The 13,424-nt window shown below is 37.0% G+C and overlaps 1 protein-coding gene across 2 annotated transcripts in view; it reads left to right on the top strand.

Annotated features, from left to right (window-relative positions):
• The window catches only part of LOC123543184 (uncharacterized), a 69,277-nt gene that overhangs the window by 11,918 nt on the left and 43,935 nt on the right, over window positions 1-13,424 (top strand). Inside the window, exon 1 of one of the 2 annotated variants that reach the window (XM_053530859.1) lies at window positions 10,717-11,448. The exons of the other annotated variant lie outside the window; for it this stretch is intronic. Within the exon in view, the coding sequence (XP_053386834.1) occupies window positions 11,323-11,448 (126 nt within the window). The 5' untranslated portion in view covers window positions 10,717-11,322. Of the gene's footprint in view, window positions 1-10,716; window positions 11,449-13,424 lie in introns of those variants that run through there. 2 annotated transcript variants of the gene reach the window in all.

The raw sequence follows: 13,424 nt of genomic DNA, 5'->3' as shown, positions 1-13,424 counted from the left end.
TGTACAGCAATATGAATATAACTATAAAACATAAGTCTGTACGATAAACTGACACTTTCTCAATTTTGACGTTTACATTATTCATGATTGAGTGTACATTTATCCATTGTAGTAATTGTTAAAAAGATTTAACGGGCAGTTGTGAAATTTGTTAGAGAACACCCCCCTAAAAGAATGTAACCTGCCAAAAAGTGTCGCAAAAGACATTTTGCCGCCAATTTTTGACAGGACTATTATGGTTGGTTCGATTATTGTTGTAGGGGTGCTATTAAAACAAGTTAAGGAAGTAGCTCTGCAAGGTATATTAAACCAATTTTTTTTTCACAATACCACCGTATTTTGTATATCAGTGTTTATATTTCTGTGTTCCTATTGTAATTACAGGTGAATGTCACGGCAAATCTGGGTAGAAGTCACAGGGGCCTAGTAAAGGAAATTGGTTTCCACCCAATAACTAGAACACTTTAGGCTGGAGTCTTAAAATATTATATGGAGGTTTAACCCTAGTAGTTCAAAACCCAAAACACCAAGAATTGTTCAATACCCTTGCCACTAAAGTTAAGACTGGCGTACCCATGGGAACAGCAGTAGAAAATCGCAGTCATGTTTTGCATAGAATCTTATGTAATGACCCCTACCCACATTTGTCCAGTTATGTAGACTATGCCAAAACTAGCCAAGCCTTTCCTTTTTAAAAGGAAACTTGTTCAGACATACTGTCTCTTATCATATCATCACTTCAGGTATACTGTCTCCTATCATATCATCACTTCAGGCATACTGTCTCTTATCCTATCATCACTTCAGGCATACTGTCTCCTATCATATCATCACTTCAGGCATACTGTCTCTTATCATATCATCACTTCAGGCTTAACTGTCTCTTATCATATCATCACTTCAGGCATACTGTCTCCTATCATATCATCACTTCAGGCATACTTCAGGCATAACTGTCTCTTATCATATCATCACTTCAGGCATACATTCTCTTATCATATCATCACTTCAGGTGTACTGTCTCTTATCCTATCATCACTTCAGGCATACTGTCTCTTTTCATATCATCACTTCAGACATACTGTCTCTTATCCTATCATCACTTCAGGTATACTGTCTCTTATCATATCATCACTTCAGGCATACTGTCTCCTATCATATCATCACTTCAGGCATACTGTCTCTTATCATATCATCGCACCAGGCATACTTCAGGCATACTGTCTCTTATCATATCATTACTTCAGGCATACTGTCTCCTATCCTATCATCACTTCAGGCATACTGTCTCTTATCATATCATCACTTCAGGCATACTGTCTCCTATCATATCATCACTTCAGGCATACTGTCTCTCATCATATCATCACTTCAGGCTTAACTGTCTCTTATCATATCATCACTTCAGGCATACTGTCTCCTATCATATCATCACTTCAGGCATACTTCAGGCATAACTGTCTCTTATCATATCATCACTTCAGGCATACTGTCTCTTATCCTATCATCACTTCAGGCATACTGTCTCTTATCCTATCATCACTTCAGGCATACTTCAGGCATACTGTCTCTTATCATATCATCACTTCAGGCATACTGTCTCTTATCCTATCATCACTTCAGGCATACTTCAGGCATAACTGTCTCTTATCATATCATCACTTCAGGCATACTGTCTCTTATCCTATCATCACTTCAGACATACTGTCTCTTATCCTATCATCACTTCAGGTATACTGTCTCTTATCATATCATCACTTCAGGCATACTGTCTCCTATCATATCTTCACTTCAGGCATACGGTCTCTTATCATATCATCAATTCAGGCATACGGTCTCTTATCATATCATCAATTCAGGCATACTGTCTCTTATCCTATCATCACTTCAGGCATAACTGTCTCCTATCATATTATCACTTCAGGCATACTTCAGGCATACTGTCTCTTATCATATCATCACTTCAGGCATACTGTCTCTTATCATATCATCAATTCAGGCATACTGTCTCTTATCATATCATCAATTCAGGCATACGGTCTCTTATCATATCATCAATTCAGGCATACTGTCTCTTATCCTATCATCACTTCAGGCATAACTGCCTCCTATCATATCATCACTTCAGGCATACTTCAGGCATACATTCTCTTATCATATCATCACTTCAGGCGTACTGTCTCTTATCCTATCATCACTTCAGGCATACTTCAGGCATACTGTCTCTTATCATATCATCACTTCAGACATACTGTCTCTTATCATATCATCACTTCAGGCATACTGTCTCTTATCTTATCATCACTTCAGGCATACTGTCTCTTATCATATCATCACTTCAGGCATACTGTCTCTTATCATATCATCACTTCAGGCATACTGTCTCTTACCATATCATCACTTCAGGCATACTGTCTCTTATCATATCATCTCTTCAGGCATACTGTCTCTTATCCTATCATCACTTCAGGCATACGGTCTCTTATCATATCATCTCTTCAGGCATACTGTCTCTTATCATATCATCTCTTCAGGCATACTGTCTCTTATCATATCATCTCTTCAGGCATACTGTCTCTTATCATATCATCACTTCAGGCATACTGTCTCCTACCATATCATCACTTCAGGCATACTGTCTCTTATCATATCATCTCTTCAGGCATACTGTCTCTTATCATATCATCACTTCAGGCATAACTGTCTCTTATCATATCATCACTTCAGGCATACTGTCTCTTATCATATCATCACTTCAGAGGTATTGTTATTATCATATCACTAATTTAAAAGGTCAATGTCACAGAGACCCAGTCTGGCGATGAAGTACAGATTTTTCCTCTCTGTGGGTTATATTCTTTAGATATTTCAGAATTCATGTTTTTAGCCCACCATCTGATGATGGTGGGCTATTAAAATCACTCTGTGTACCGTGGTCCGTCCGTCCGTCATTCCGTCTGTCCGTCCGTCCGTCCGTTAACAATTTCTCGTTATCGCATCTCCTCAGAAACTACTGGGGGGATTTTGACCAAACTTTGTCAGAATGATGTATTGGTACCCTAGTTGTGTCCCCCTGAAAATCAGACTGGTTCAACAATTTATGAGTGAGTTATGGCCCTTTGTTTATTTCAATATTTTACATAGATTTATATAGGGAAAAACTTTGAAAACCTTCTTATCCAAAACCACAGAGCCTAGGGCTTTGATATTTGGTTTGAAGCATCATCTAGTGGTCCTCTACCAAGATGATTCAACTTATTTCTATGGGGTCAAATATTGCCCCGCCCTGGGGGTCACATAGTTTATAATGACTTATATAGGGAAAAACTCTGAATAACCCCTTGTCCAAAACCACAGGGCCTAGGGCGTTGATATTTTGTATGTGACATCATCTAGTGGTCTTCAACTAAGATTGTTCATATTATACCCCTAGGGTCAAATATGGCCCCGCCCTGGGGGTCATATGGTTTACATAGACTTACATAAGGAAAAACTTTGAAAATCTTCTTGTCCAAACCACAAAGCCTAAGGCTTCGATACTTGTAATGTAGCATCATCTAGAAGTTCTCTACTAAGTTTGTTCAAATTATCGCCCCAGGGGTCACATGGTTCATATAGACTTATATAGGGAAAAGCTTTTAAAATGTTCTTGTCAATAACTACAACATTCAAATTTGGACCACATGTATATTTTTGAGTGGCAAGATGAACCTTGACATGAGTTGACCTTGATTTTGACCTAGTGACCTACTTTCACATTTCTGTAGCTACAGCCTTCAAATTTGGACCACATGTATATTTTTGAGTGGCAAGATGAACCTTGACATGAGTTGACCTTGATTTTGACCTAGTGACCTACTTTCACATTTCTGTAGCTACAGCCTTCAAATTTGGACCACATGTATATTTTTGAGTGGCAAGATGAACCTTGACATGAGTTGACCTTGATTTTGACCTAGTGACCTATTTTCACATTTCTGTAGCTACAGCCTTCAAATTTGGACCACATGTATATTTTTGAGTGGCAAGATGAACCTTGACATGAGTTGACCTTGATTTTGACCTAGTGACCTACTTTCACATTTCTGTAGCTACAGCCTTCAAATTTGGACCACATGCATAGTTTTGTGCACTGGAAAAATCTTTGACCTTGATTTTGACCTAGTGACCTACTTTCACATTTTTGAAGGTACAGGCGTCAAATTTGGACCATATGCATAGTTCCATGTTTCAAAATGAAATTTGACATTGATTTTGACCTAGTGACCTACTTTCACATTTCTCAAGCTACAGCCTTCAAATTTGGACCACATGCATAGTTTTGTGTACCGAAAAAAACTTTGACCTTAACATTGACCTAGTGACCTACTTTCACATTTTTAAGGTACAGGCTTCAAATTTGGACCACATGCATAGTTTTGTATTCCGAAATAAAATTTGACCATGATTTTGACCTAGTGACCTACTTTTACATTTCTCAAGCTACAGCCTTCAAATTTGGACCACTTGCATAGTTTTGTGTACCGAAATGAACTTTGACCTTAAGATTGACCTAGTGACCTACTTTCACATTTTTAAGGTACAGGCTTCAAATTTGGACCACATGCATAGTTTTGTATTCCGAAATAAAATTTGACCTTGATTTTGACCTAGTGACCAGCTTTTACATTTCTCAAGCTATAGCCTTCACATTTGGACCACTTGCATAGTTTTGTGTACCGAAATGAAGTTTGACCTTTACATTGACCTACTGACCTACTTTCACATTTTTGAAGGTACAGGCTTCAAATTTGGACCACATGCATAGTTTTGTATTCCAAATAGAATTTGAACTTGATTTTGACCTAGTGACCTACTTTTACATTTCTCAAGCTACAGCCTTCAAATTTGGACCACTTGCATAGTTTTGTATACCGAAATGAACTTTGACCTTAAGATTGACCTAGTGACTTACTTTCACATTTCTGTAGCTACAGGCTTCAAATTTGGACCACATGCATAGGATTGTGTACCGAAACAAACTTTGACCTTGACATTGACCTAGTGACCTACTTTCACATTTCTCAAGCTACAGCTTTTGAATTTGGACCACATGCACAGTGTTGTGTACGGAAATGAAATTTGACCTTGAGGTAGTCAATAAGTCTTGAAATTTGGAACACTCAAAAATGGCACATTGGTGGGCGCCAAGATCACTCTGTGATCTCTTGTTGTTCTGTTTCATCTGAGATATTATAGGCAAAAAACAAATCTTTTTGTACCCCAGCTAGCATGCCTTCATCATTCATCCGTGTAAAAAACTTGAAACAAACAGTAACAGTCATTTATTTTTGCTGCAATGACTCAGAAACCAGTCCAGTTGCAAACAAGTGAGTTATGGGCATCTTTTGGTGTATTCTATAAATAGTATTACTAAGCATTTTTTAGTGTATTCCATAAATAATATTACTAAGCATTTTTTAATGTATTCTATAAAACTGAAAATCTTCTCTATATAAAGTAACAATTCCAATATGGATTCAAACCCACATCATTTAGTAACACCATGTCGGTGCCAGGCTATGCTATCTGTTTTCATATCGATACGCACTTGTTGAAGTTTTGCACACAATTTGCGGATTATCCAGTTACCCTTTTAAGTTGTTATCTTAAATATTCAATGAGAATTTAATTTTTAATAATGCATTTAATGACGTTTTGGAAATGTTTTGATACCAATTTTAGAAATATTATTGGTTATAAATAATTAAATATCTTGTCAGCTTGTTTATTATACCTGCAATAGAGAATATTAATATTCAAATATGGTTCTGTAGAGATCATTGAAAGACATTAAACCCACCCACTTAGCTCAGTAGGGAGAGTGCAGATCTACGGATCTCCGAGTTGTGAGTTCGATCCTCATCTCCGTGACGATTTGATAAAAGACATTGTTTCTGACATCATTCGTCCTCCACCTCTGATTCATGTGGGGAAGTTGGCAGTTACTTGCGGAGAACAGGTTTGTACTGGTACAGAATCTAGGAACACTGGTTAGGTTAACTGCCCGCAGTTACATAACTGAAATTCTGTTGAAAAACGGCGTTAAACCCAACACAAACAAATGAAAGACACTAGACCATTATTAAAAAATTGTTTGTTTGTGGTAATGCGACCCAAAGTTTTTCGTGTGGGTAGGTAGGTAGGGATTATTTTTGCATATAATCATATAGGGGGAAAAAATTCATTTGGCCGGCCAGAGAAAGAAGTTGGGTCGCAGCGATTTTCACTTGACTTGAAGGGAAGAGTCATTATTCACAAGGGGAGTTGGGGTAATACATTGCACAGTTGCACAGTTGTATTGAGATTAATTTTGCATTTTGGTACAATTAAATGTTAACTATTCCTAAAATATCGTATATTTTCACTTGGTAAAAGTGAAATACTGAAATGCTCTAGAATTCCCTCCGGTATATAACATTTAAGACTTTCTTTATATTCACACAAAATAACAAGAGGCGGCCAGACATACCATTTATATTTTTCGCTGAAAATACCACAAAATTACTTGCCAAATACAGGTCTCCTTGGAGACGCCTACGGAAGATATTTCATGCATAATGGCCTGCATTAACTGAATAAAATGTATATATACTTGGATGGTATTGTTCTAAACTGGATCTGACCTTTCTGAAACAATTTTCTGAAATAATAGCTAGATTAGAAATAATTATGACGTTGCTAGCAGTCTGGTACATAGTGACTAAAATTTTGTAACAAAAGCAGGGTTCGCACAGGCATTGAAAAGTGCTTGAAAACAAGCTGCATCTTGAAAAGTGATTGAAATGAAGGGTAGCCTTGAAAAGTGCTTAAAAAGTGATTAAATTTGAAAAAAAAAAACCTTGAAAATGGTAGATTCATTGGGCATTGTTGTCACAACATTTTGCAATCAGAATAACATATCAGACTAAAATATTGGAAAAAAATGAACAAATGACAGACCTATCTTCGACAGGGCTTACCTACGAGTACTAAGTTAATGATAGTATGGTACACTATCGGAACAGGTTTTAGTCCTCTTAATGCAATTATCACAACGTGAAATTTTATCGGTGCTGAATTGAAAGTCATTTCCAGGTTAATGTCTCGGTGTTTAGTGTAGAAAATTGACAGAATCCGTCATGATTAACAGTGATTATAAGAAATAAATGCGATTTTGTAGTCCTTGAAAATGGGGAAAAAATCCTTGAAAAGTACTTGAACTTTGTTTACGAACCCTGAAGTCTTTTTATGCCTTTAAAATGTGGCATATAATCTAGGTAAAAGTCTTTGTTACTGAATATACTGAAGTATATAAGCAGAGAAAAGTATTCAGTGCCGAGGCGACATAATTATACAGGTTGCAGTAGCCATTCTTCCCCCGTTCCTTTTGTGCTTCCATCTGTGGGTCTAAGTTAAGTTTTTACCAGGCTCTTTAAAAGTACCCTTTAAATAAGTTGGCATAAACATCAGTTTATCAAAACAGAGGGTGTGTTGTGCATAAGACCTGAGGATGCCATGGTCTCTGAGATCTCTCTCAAAGATCAAAGTCACTAAGTCTTATGGATCAACAGTTAAGGTAGAATCCATTCACTGTCCAATCAGTACTCTAGAATCCATTCACTGTCCAGTCAATACTCTAGAATCCATTCACTGTCCAATCAATACTCTAGAATCCGTTCACTGTCCAGTCAGTACTCTAGAATCCGTTCGCTGTCCAATCAGTACTCTAGAATCCGTTCACTGTCCAATCAATACTCTAGAATCCGTTCGCTGTCCAGTCAATACTCTAGAATCCGTTCACTGTCCAGTCAATACTCTAGAATCCGTTCACTGTCCAGTCAATACTCTAGAATCCATTCACTGTCCAGTCAATACTCTAGAATCCGTTCACTGTCCAGTCAATACTCTAGAATCCATTCACTGTCCAGTCAATACTCTAGAATCCGTTCGCTGTCCAGTCAATACTCTAGAATCCGTTCACTGTCCAGTCAGTACTCTAGAATCCGTTCACTGTCCAGTCAGTACTCTAGAATCCATTCACTGTCCAGTCAGTACTCTAGAATCCGTTCACTGTCCAGTCAGTACTCTAGAATCCGTTCACTGTCCAGTCAGTACTCTAGAATCCGTTCACTGTCCAGTCAATACTCTAGAATCCGTTCACTGTCCAATCAATACTCTAGAATCCGTTCACTGTCCAGTCAGTACTCTAGAATCCGTTCACTGTCCAGTCAGTACTCTAGAATCCGTTCACTGTCCAGTCAGTACTCTAGAATCCGTTCACTGTCCAGTCAATACTCTAGAATCCATTCACTGTCCAGTCAATACTCTAGAATCCGTTCACTGTCCAGTCAATACTCTAGAATCCGTTTACTGTCCAGTTAATACTCTATAAAAGGATATATATTTGCGGGTCAGAAAGTTCACAAATTGCCCAAGGTCGGAAGGCAAGCCATTTAGCAAGTGATTTATAACATGGCATCAGAAATTAACTTTTGGTGGCACAAACTATGAACCAACAATTTATAATAGGGATTTATGTAATGACACAAGTTTTGACATACGCAGAGACCCTGTGCAGAATTTTTGTAACTTTCTGCTTTTATGAAGTAGCATGGCAGTTTGATGATTTCCAGACAATGTAAAATAAAGTTTGATGCTATCGCTAAAGTACTTTTTACATCCTTTTATGGCATTTGTTTACATGCGTATGGGGAATAATTGCTTTTGGGTAATTCATCATTCGAATGGCTTTCAAGACATTGTTTGCAAATTTTAGAGATGTGTAATGTTTAGATAGTTGCTGGGTATGAAAGTACAACGTTTGCAGGCTTATGATTATGAAAATCTTTGGCTCCCCTTGCTAAGAGGTTAATCCGTGTCACGCTGGACAAGATTGATTCTGCCTTTGCAATCAGTGTAGATAATGACCAGCCAGCTATTGGTACCAGTTTTATTTACCCATCACTGGAAGAGCTGGGCATATTATGTGAACAGTTGCGACGACGGGCAGCGTGTGGTCGGTCGGCGTCCAAAAGCATGTCCGCTCTCTAAGTCAAACAGTTTTCATCTGATCTTCACCAAACTTGAAGACAGTGTTTGTGGGCATAATATCTCAGTCAAGTTTGATAACCAGCAAAATCCCCACTAGGCACTCTTGAGTTATGGCCCTTTAATTACTCAAAATCTGCAAATTTAGCCTTGTCCACCCTCTAAGTTAAACAGTTTTCATCCGATCTTCACCAAACTTGGTGACAATGTTTGTGGGCATAATATCTCAATCAAGTTCAATAACCAGCAAAATCCCTCCAGGCACTCTGGAAAAATGGCCCTTAAATTACTCAAAAATCTGCAAATCTAGCCTTGTCCGCCCTCTAAGCCAAACAGTTTTCATCCTATCTTCATCAAACTTGTTGACAATGTTTGTGGGCAAAATATCTCAATCATGTTCGATAACCAGCAAAATCCCTTCAGACACTCTTGAGTTATGGCTCTTAAATTACTCAAAACTGCAAATTTAGCCTTGTCTGCCCTCTAAGTCAAACAGTTTTCAACGGATCTTCACCAAACTTAGTGACAATATTTGTGGGCATAAAATCTCAGTCAAGTTCGATAACCAGCAGAATCGCCCTAAGCACTCTCGGATTATGGTCCTTGAATTACTTGAAAATTTGTAAATTTAGCCTTTTCCGCTCTCTTAGTCGAACAGTTTTCATCCGATCTTCACCAAACTTACTGACTATGTTTGTAGGCAGAATATCTCAGCCAAGTTCGATGACCAGCCACGTTCGTCTCTTCATCTATGGGAGCTCAAAACGTCATTTAGGGTGAAGTATTATCCATGTGAAAAAAACATTCATGCTGGCTTGTGGAAGGTTTGTGGTTTTAAGACCCTGTAACCTAGTGATAGAGCACCCTCATTCAATCCGTTCATATTCCCGGCGATTGGTCATCTCATCACACTGTAAAAATAATTGTATTCAATTGCTCCCTTGTTTGGTGCTCAGCACTATATGAAAGTGAAACTGGTTCCTTTTCTCTTTAATGTACTCTTTTTAAGATGAAACTAAATATACCATCACGAATGAGGTGTAAAGAGAGATTATTTAAATTGTAAAACTTGTTCCACAATCAACTTAAAATGAAATTAGTGTAATCTAGTTACTGTATCAATGAGCCTCCACTGCATTATCAATCATTATACAATCATAGCTGTAAGAGAAATAACAACAGCCTATGAATTATCGGTACAGTTCATTTTCGTAAACATCGTGTTTGTAAACATTAAAGATTGTGTTTTGTAACCTTAACTCAGGGTTCCATATTTTAGTGAGCCTTGTATAAGAAAAACGTATGCTCAAGCTAAAACAAGACATGATAAAAAATTAGAAAGGTCATTTTGTAAGTAGAGAAATTTTGGGTGTAAATACGGATGACCCAGTAATCGAACTGTAGTCCATCGTAACATTCCTGTTGCATAAAGTGGACACACTTGAGAAAGATATTGTTTTATTTTGATCTGTCCAAATATGGACAAAATGTGGATTAAATGCAAATATTTATTGCATAATGGGCACTTGCAGTTATTGCTAACATTATTGGCTTTCTACAAAATTGCTGACGGGGAGTGTATCGACTGGTTATAGTCCCTCACTGGTGGCGAGGATAGATTTTGGAAACTGTCCAGTACATGTTTGAAGTAAGTGGTAAAAATGCTCTGATCATATCGACTGATTGTTTTGAAGAGCTTTGTGAAAGAGATGTTGATGGTTATTATAGGCTAGTGTTTGTGTTAAGAATGAATAGGAAGAAGTAGATGGACTGAGCAGTAAATATTATAACATGCAGTCATGTGATATGACTTGCCTCAGTCTTGAGTGTTGAAAAAAGTGAAGGAGTTATTCAAAATTGAAAAAAGTTGAAATTTTTAAAATTTGAAAAATGTTGAAGGAATTTATATGCAAAACACAAGGACAGTATAAAAATAACTAAAAACAAAAATTAACAAAAAAGGGAGAGAACTCATGGTTACACATGCATTCTTGTATAACTATTATATAAAAAGAGAAACACATAACATAGGACTATTTATTTTTTTTTACGGTTTTACGGATTCCGATTTAAGTAAACAAGGGAGATAACTCTAACTCATAAAGATTTAAACAGGGTATGTAAAGAAAAGGAGGTAACACAGTGGAATAGATGGACTTAGTTGTTACTGTTGTAATCAAAGTGTGAGATATATATGTATACAGATGTTAAGAAGGGAGGTAATTCAATGTTATTAAAAAGGGAGGTAATTCAATGATTGAGGATGTACTACTGGTGATTCTTGAAGTTGTAGCACTATGTCTGGAAGTACTTTGCTCAATCCTCAACATTTTATATTTACTGTTACTGGAAATGAGATTTTTCAACGTAGTTGACCAAGTAAGTATACCAAAACTTCTTTATAGTTGTCACTGTCCAATGTCCAGTGGCTGATCCAGTTTTTTTAATGTTTTTGAAGGGGCGGAAATATATATATATATATATAAGGTTAGTTTGATCTGTGGCATGCCTGCCTGGAAATAATATTTTGGCAAATATTTGACAAAATGTGTTTTTTGTTTCAGTTTGAAATCTGATATACATGTAATTACCGCTATTATTATTGACTGCAGTCTTCCAGTTCTTGAAATTCAACAGTTATAAACACTACTGGTATAAAAATTTTATATGAGCCCTACCATGAGAAAACCAACATAGTGCATTTGCAACCAGCATGGATCCAGACCAGCCTGTGCATGCGCGCAGAAAGCGAGCAGTATGGATCCTGACCAGACTGTGTGCATGCTGCTCGCAATTGCACTATGTTGGTTTTCTCATGGCACGGCTCATATTTTGCAAATGAAGTGGGATAAAAATTACTTTGAAAAATGACTGAGGTCGTAATTTGAAGGCTATCAAAAATGTTGGAGCTGGACCTAAGTTCAGGGTCGTCTCCCCCAGTATGTGCGTTTGAAAAGTTCATTGTTTATAGTGAAATTCTTGTCAACATTTATCATAAGCAATCACTTGTTTTGTACATAACAAACTGGCATCAAAATAACTATTTTACTACCCTGATGCTGTTGTAGAGGTCCACCTTGTAAGTGGGAGTCATGATTGATTCCATAGGAATGAGATGGCGAGTGAACCTATAGAATTAGTACAGACTAATCTTCTACAGAACTAACAGGGCATTTACACATCAAATTTTTACTTTATTTCTTTTATATCAGTCATGTAAGTCCTATCCAGGGAATTAAGAATTAATAATGGTGAGGTTGCTGAGTAAGAATTACTTGCCCCTGACTGCTTAATGTTTGACCTTGTGTGGTGTTAGATTCTTTTGTCATGATATTAATAGTGATAATACTAATACGCCTTATTATATGCCCCCCCTCACCCCCCCACCCCCTTCAGACTTCTTACGATTATTGCTTGCAGTCAGATTAAAATGACCCCTATTATTTATGGGGTCTACAGTCGCTGTCACCTTAAGACTTAGTTTAAGTTTAAACAATATACTTACACACTTGAACTGCATTTTTGTTATGGTTAGTTTATGACTCCACTGTTTTGAAGGTCAGAGGTCAAGGTCACACTGACTTCAAGCCTGAAATAGTTTCCAGTCAATGAATGAAGAGAATGCTTTGTTATAGGACTGTTAACTCCTATTTAGAGGTCAAAGTTAAAGGTCACAGTGAAATTTATATAGTTAAAAGTTCAAGGTCACAGTGAACTTTATACTTAAAAAAAGTCGAAGAGTGCTTTGGTTATTATGATTGTTTATGGTCAGTGATTGATCCTTAGTGTTATTATAATGGTCGGGTCAAAGTTCAAAGGTCTGGGTAAATGTGAACTTGAGACTTAATGTATATTTTCGCTTATAAGACACACTCGCTTATAAGACGCACCCCAACATCAGACATGTAATGTAGGGTTTGTTTTTCTTTTGATTTCCTTGTAGTACATGCTTATAAGACGCTTCCCCACTCTTTGAACTGGAAATATGACTCCTAATAATGTGACTTATAAGCGAAAATATAGGGTAAATGATTAAGCACCCATAGCTGGTGAAGGCTTCAAACTTTATAGCATGCTAGTGCAGGGCCAGCAGTTATCTGTTTTTAGGTGAAGATCAAGATTATAGCATAGTTGAGACTGATAATAATGCAGGATGGTTTACAGACAGGTCTTGCTTTCCTAGATTTTCCTTGCAAGATGCACTTTGACTCATTCTAATATGGTTGACATTTCCCAGATATGAGAAAATGGATTATTTAACGATTTTGTTAGAAGGACAAATGGATAAAATATTTGGTGGAAAAGACATTGATTATAATGACAAGTGTATTTTATAATATACTGTAAAATCATTT

Source organism: Mercenaria mercenaria, chromosome 19 (genome assembly GCF_021730395.1).
Source record: "Mercenaria mercenaria strain notata chromosome 19, MADL_Memer_1, whole genome shotgun sequence".
Lineage (NCBI taxonomy): Eukaryota > Metazoa > Mollusca > Bivalvia > Venerida > Veneridae > Mercenaria > Mercenaria mercenaria.
The sequence above is the reverse complement of the archived record's forward strand: the minus strand, read 5'-3'. Positions and strand labels throughout refer to the sequence as shown.